The sequence below is a fragment of the Danio rerio genome, chromosome 24, assembly GCF_052040795.2.
Source record: "Danio rerio strain M-AB ecotype USA chromosome 24, GRCz13ab, whole genome shotgun sequence".
Classification (NCBI taxonomy): Eukaryota; Metazoa; Chordata; class Actinopteri; order Cypriniformes; family Danionidae; genus Danio; species Danio rerio.
The window spans coordinates 38702501-38708812 of NC_141044.1; the positions used below are offsets into that span (position 1 = coordinate 38702501).

Below are 6312 nucleotides of genomic sequence, written 5' to 3' on the forward strand. Positions count from 1 at the left end.
AATACAGTAAAAAAGTTATATATTGTTCAAATTTTAAATATTTGTTCCTGAGAAATATAATATTCTGTATAATCTAATAAACTTGGTTCTCAAATAAAAATCTTTTCATTATTATTTTGAATGTTTATTCGCTGTTTCAGCAGCATTAAAATCGTATTAATCCATGAGATATAAACAAACTATTGGTAAAAAAGAACCAAATAAACAGCAAATACCCTTCTGAAAGCACCATCTTGCTAATTCATGAGTGGCCGCAACAAGTCCGAAAGTTTTCTTAATGCTAAAGTGGAACCACAACAGAAGCGATTCACACTGTGTTTCTGCATGGCTGAAATAAGAGCCGTCGGGATCCAGCATGTGTCGCCTCTATCTTTAACTTTCAGCAAGCGACACACACATTCTTGCAGGACTTAGACGTCTGGTTCGGCTCCGGTTGCGAATCTGTCTCCACTGGGAGACCCGGGCCTGTACAAAGGAGTTGTTTGGACTTTAAAGACTCTCTGTGTGAAATGATTAGGCAAAATGATGAGGCTACGCAAGAACGGCTCGCAAGAGAAGACTGTAATTCAAGCCCTCTAATGGGACATTTCGAGAGAGATCCCATATTTCACACAGTCAGTCTTCTAATCTTTCTCTTTCTCCTTTTATTGTGGCTCTGGGATCTCCAGGCCTATAAATATCTTTTTGGACAGTCGGTGGCATCCAGGCATTTTGAGCTTGGCGATTTTTTTTCTGTCACTCTCTGAAGGTGATTTATTTAGTAGGTTAAATAAAAAAACATGAAATTGTGCTTTTTGCCCTTGGAAGTCGGTCAGCATATTAAACTGTACAGATCAGGCCTGGAGGACAAACTCATGTTCTACATACAGTACAGTAAAGCAGCTGTCCGGAGTATGTTCATCCAGTAATTAGCACAGGATTACTCGTGTTAAAGCATCTGTGGGAGTAACTGATAGCAGCTAAAGCTGATGCCTTTTTCCATAAACCACATAATGCATCTGTTTGAGCAACGCCTTTGCTATATGTCCCGGATGAAGCTGACATTAATACACTATACACTGTCTATACAATCAATTTGTATTGGGACAACAAGAAGGAATTGGTTTGTTTACAAATTTAAGTTGATTGAACATGAAACAATTAAGTTGCCCAAAAAAAACAACAACAACAACAACAATTGTGTTGTAATAGCTTATTATAAATAAGTAGTTTAAACAAACACCGACACACATTTAGCCATCGGCAGTAAATTTACCTGCAGATCTGAACTAAACAGCAAGAATGCACAGCTAAAAGTTCATCTAAATTGCTGTAAGAACCCTCTTCTTGCTGTAATAATCCTCTTCTTTCTAATTCAGAGTCTATACAAGAATCAAAAATACCTTTTAAGACCTTCTTTAATTTTCCTTACATTGTAATACCTTACAACCACTTTTCAACCAGTAACACTGGCGAGATTTTAACTTACAGTTTATTTAATTCAATTCAATTCAGCTTTATTTGTATAGCGCTTTTACAATGTAGATTGTGTCAAAGCAGCTTCACATAAATGGTCATAGTAACTAGAACAGTGTGGTTCAGGTTTTAGTGTTTAAGTTCAGTTCAGTTCAGTTTAGCTCAGTTCAGTGTGATTTAATCATTACTGAGAGTTCAAACACTGAAGAGCAAATTCATCGATGCGTAGCTCTACCAATCCTGAACCATGCGAGGCAGTGGCGACAGTGGAGAGGGAAAAAAACTTCATAATTATTATATAACTAAATATTAATGTAAGAAACTAATCCAAAACTAAAACATCATTCATATGCTGAATAAAAATCTATTAAATCTAGCTAATTCTGCAGGTTGGTGCCTATAGAACTGCAGATATAATGGTGTGATGTCAAATCTAGGATTTCATTAATTTCATAAACTGCACAGCATCCTGAAATTCGTTGATTTAATTCAGGCAAACTTTGGCATATATCCATACACTGCATAATCAAAAATGATATCAAATTTAATACCTTGCAAAATTGCATTTTAGACTTTTTAATACTTTTTAAGGACCTTAAATTTCTCCACATTGCTTTATCAACTTTTAATACCCTTTAAGACCCCGCAGACACCCTGTAATTCATGAGTTTTAATGAAGCTTTTTGTTAAGTCGAAACATCAAAAATAACGCATATATTAAATCTTAAAACAGCATTAACATGAGCATGATCCAATGGCCATTGATTTTATGAGGTTTGCTGATTTTTTGTCTTTAAATGTCTCTTACCAAGATGACGCTCATTTTATTACACAATACAATGAAAACAGGCCAACACTTCGATTTGTGTTGGGACTACAAAAAGGAATTAAGTTGTTTTTACAAATTTAAGTTGATTGAACATAAAACAATTAAGTTGCCCCCCCCCCAAAAAAAGAAAATAAAAAAACAATTGTGTTGTAACAGCTTATTTCAAATAAGTAGTTTAAACAAACACCGGCACACATTTAGCCATCGACAGTAAATTCACCTGCAGATCTGAACTAAACACCAAGAATGCACAGCTAAAAGATTCATCCATCCAAATTGCTGTAATAACCCTCTTCTTGCTGTAATAATCCTCTTCTTTATAATTCAGAGTATACAGGAATCAGAAAGTACCTTTTAAGACCTTCTTTAAGTTTCCTTACATTTTAATACCTTACAACCATTTTTCAACCAGTAACACTGGCGAGATTTTAAATAACAGTATATTTACTAAATATTAATGTAAGAAATTAATCCAAAACTAAAACATTATTCATATGCTGAATAAAAATCTATTAAATCTAGCTAATTCTGCAGGTTGGCGCATATAGAACTGCGGAAATAATGGTGTTGCCTTGGTTACTGCAGTAAACAAAGCAGCATGATGTCAAATCTAGCAAGATTTCGTTGATTTCATAAACTACACAGCATCCTGTTATTCACAGATTTAACTCAGGCAAACTTTGGCATATATCCATACATTGCATAATTACAAATGATATAAAAGTAAATGAAATTTTAAGCATTTTAGATTTTTTAATCATTTTTAAGGGCCTTAAATTTCTCACATATGCCACTTTAATAAACTGACTTTCTTGCTGTGAGGCGACAACGCAAACCACTGAGCCACCCCTTGAGTCGCCCCTTAAGTAAGTATATTAGGTAAATACATTAAGTACAATTTCACAGGTAAATGACACATCTTTATGCATTTATAAACTATAATAAACAAACGTTTGACTTAAGCAAGTTTTCCACATTTTGTTTCTATCCTGAGTTTACATTCTGTCCATATTTGAATGCTCAATGCTTGGGCACTGGTCAGCACCTTCTATATGTTTCTGAGAGATTATTATATAGTCAATGCAGTCTGAGATTCATTATTTAAACACATAAGGCTGCAAATTGGATTTCATGAGAACTCTATCCGCAGCGAAGTGAGCCATTACTCAGCCTAACTGCTTTTTCCACCAATCAGACGCAGTACGAGTCTGTGAGCTACACTGATTGTCATGGCACCACAGTGAAGCGGCACAGAACTCAAGTAAAGTCTCTCAGTTCATTCACACTGTGATTTACATCTGAAGTCTTTCTACTGCTGTCTTCTTCATTCACCTGCATTTGTTTCATGCATGTTATTAGACAAATGCATACAGTGATGCACATGGAGTGTATTCATTATCAAAACTAAACAATACGAAACATGAAAATGCTTCAATGCATGTATAAATTACACAAAATTTTCCAAATATTCACTTAAAGTACATAAAACACAAGTAATATGGCATCAATGTGCATGTTTACAATGTAAAGGCCAATTGTAAAATGGCCTAGAAATAGAATTATGAATAAAACACGTGACAGAAGAGTAAACCAACATAAACTGCATATTAAATCATCAACTCAATGCATTTAATTGCATAAACACATTATCCCCGCAATAATAAGCTGAATGTGTGAGTACTTATATTATCAAACATAAATATGAAATGATTTACAAAACAATGTTCCAGTTACACTTTATGAATATGATAGTTTTGTAGAATCTGCATGATGTCTGATAGTGTTGTATTGTATAGCGTTCACAATGAAGCTCTATGAGAGGCGTCTGTGCACTTGCTACTCACCAAAAGCCTGTCATCGCTGAAAGCGCTTTCACTTGTGTTCCTCTGCCTTCACTGAAGCCCATCTGCGCTGAAACGACGCGCTTCATCGACGACAATATTGCGGTTTCTGTACAAAAGTGTGTTTTCATTCGCTTTAGACTCCCAGAGAACAGCGCGGATCTCGGAGCTCTGCTGCTCATTTGCTTTGATGTGACGTAATGCGCCTCTCGCGGTGACGTAATGCGGAATCTCTCCACTCGACACAGCGGTATAACAGTGCTCTGCAGCAGCTGGGTGATTACACGAAAAAATATTTTTAAAAAATAATAAATTGAAATGAAACAAAATCTGTTCTTTAAATTAAATGTATATATAAAAAACATTAAAATAGTCTATTAAAAACATAAAAATTATGTGAATTTAACTGCATAAACAAACAGAAACAATGATAATCAAAAGAATAAGAGTTGGCTCTCTATAAAACTAAAATTATTGGTTTTATTTTATTTAATATTTTCACATTTATGGTGAAAAAGTGTCGTTATGGATGTGGCATCTCTCAGTTATGGATGTGACAAATGTGAAATTGCCTCTTGTGTGATTTTGGTAAATCAAAGATAATAGTTTGAAAACATTAACAGATTTTTGAGTATCTCTAAAGTACTGTAAAATACTTGCACAAAAAACCCAGAAATGGTTTTCGTATTTTGTTGAAAACTTTTTATGGCAAGGTTGACATTTGCACGGAATTGCTCATATATATATATATATATATATATATATATATATATATATATATATATATATATATATATATATATATATATATATATATGTACTGTAGTCAGCATTTTAAGTGTTTTCATGTTATATTTATATCATATATTAAACATTTATTATGATTATATTGGTTTAGATAGTATCAATTTATTACATTTTTTTCTATTTTCTATTTTTTTGTTTGTTTAATCTGGTTCTAAAATGATCTAATACGCACAACCATCTATAGGGTTTACAAAGAATGATCTGAAAAAGAGAGAATATCAAATGAGCTGCAGTTCTGTGGGCGCAAATGCCAGAGGTCAGGGGAGAATGGCCAGACTGGATCTAGCTGATAGAAAGCAACAGTAAATCAAATAAGCACTCACAACTGAGAAAAGCATCTCTGAACACACAACACGTCCAACCTTGAGGCAGATGGGCTATAATAGCAGAAGACCACACTAGGTGCCACTCCTGTCAGCTAAGAACAGGACACTGAGGCTACAATTCACACAGGCTCACCAAAATTGAACAATAGAAGATTGGAAAAACGTTGCCTGCTCTGATGAGTCTCCATTTCTGCTGCAAAATTTATATGGTCGGGTCAGAATTTGGCATTAACAACATGAAAGCATGGATCCAACCTGCCTTGTATCAACAGTTCATGCTGGTGGGGGTGGTGTACTGGTGTGAGGGATCTTTTTTGGCACACTTTGGGCTCATTAGTACCAATTGAGCATCTTGTCAACGCCACAGCCTTCCTGAGTATTGTTGCTGACCATGTCCATCCCTTTATGACCAGAGCGTACCCACCATCTGATGGCTACTTTCAGCAGGAAAACACATGTCACACACCATGTCATAAAGCAAAAGGATTAAAGCAGTTCTGAGTGCAAAAATGGGGTCCAGGGAGTACTAGTAAGGTGTACCTAATAAAGTGGCCGGTAAGTGTATTTTATAATTTTAATGATTAAATGATGAAAATAATAAAATAAAATAAAAATATCACAACGAGCATTATATCTTGTTTGATGTGACTTAAATTATTCATTAATTAATTTTCGAAAATTAATTTAACATCCTATTGTTTGTGCATATGTTCTCTTTTTTATTACAACAACTATATATATTATATATATATAGTATTATATAAGAGAAAATATATGCACAAAAAAAAATATATATATATATATATATATATATTTTTTTTTTGTGCATATATTTTCTCTTAATAGTTTTTATTAATTTTTTTATAACTAGTGCAACGTGTCCTGAAAGTTTACATCAGGCAGACCCAGCATAAACTTAATGCGTGATTGTGTTCGCCATTCAACATCAAACCCTCCTCACCCTGAAAGGCTTTGTTTTTTTTCTTTTCCACTTTCTCAGTTGTGTCTATTGTGTCTGCGGTGAATGAAGGCCTTCCTGTTGCCTAGTAACCGC

General features: G+C 34.3%; 1 protein-coding gene across 1 annotated transcript in view; it reads right to left on the reverse strand.

Moving 5' to 3' along the window:
- dtna (dystrobrevin, alpha) overlaps window positions 1–282 on the reverse strand; it is a 59011-nt gene extending 58729 nt beyond the window's left edge. The window contains exon 1 of the mRNA XM_087308913.1: window positions 216–282. Within this exon, the coding sequence (XP_087165039.1) occupies window positions 216–232 (17 nt within the window). The 5' untranslated portion in view covers window positions 233–282. The remainder of the gene's footprint in view (window positions 1–215) is intronic.
- Between the last annotated feature and the right edge of the window lie 6030 nt (window positions 283–6312).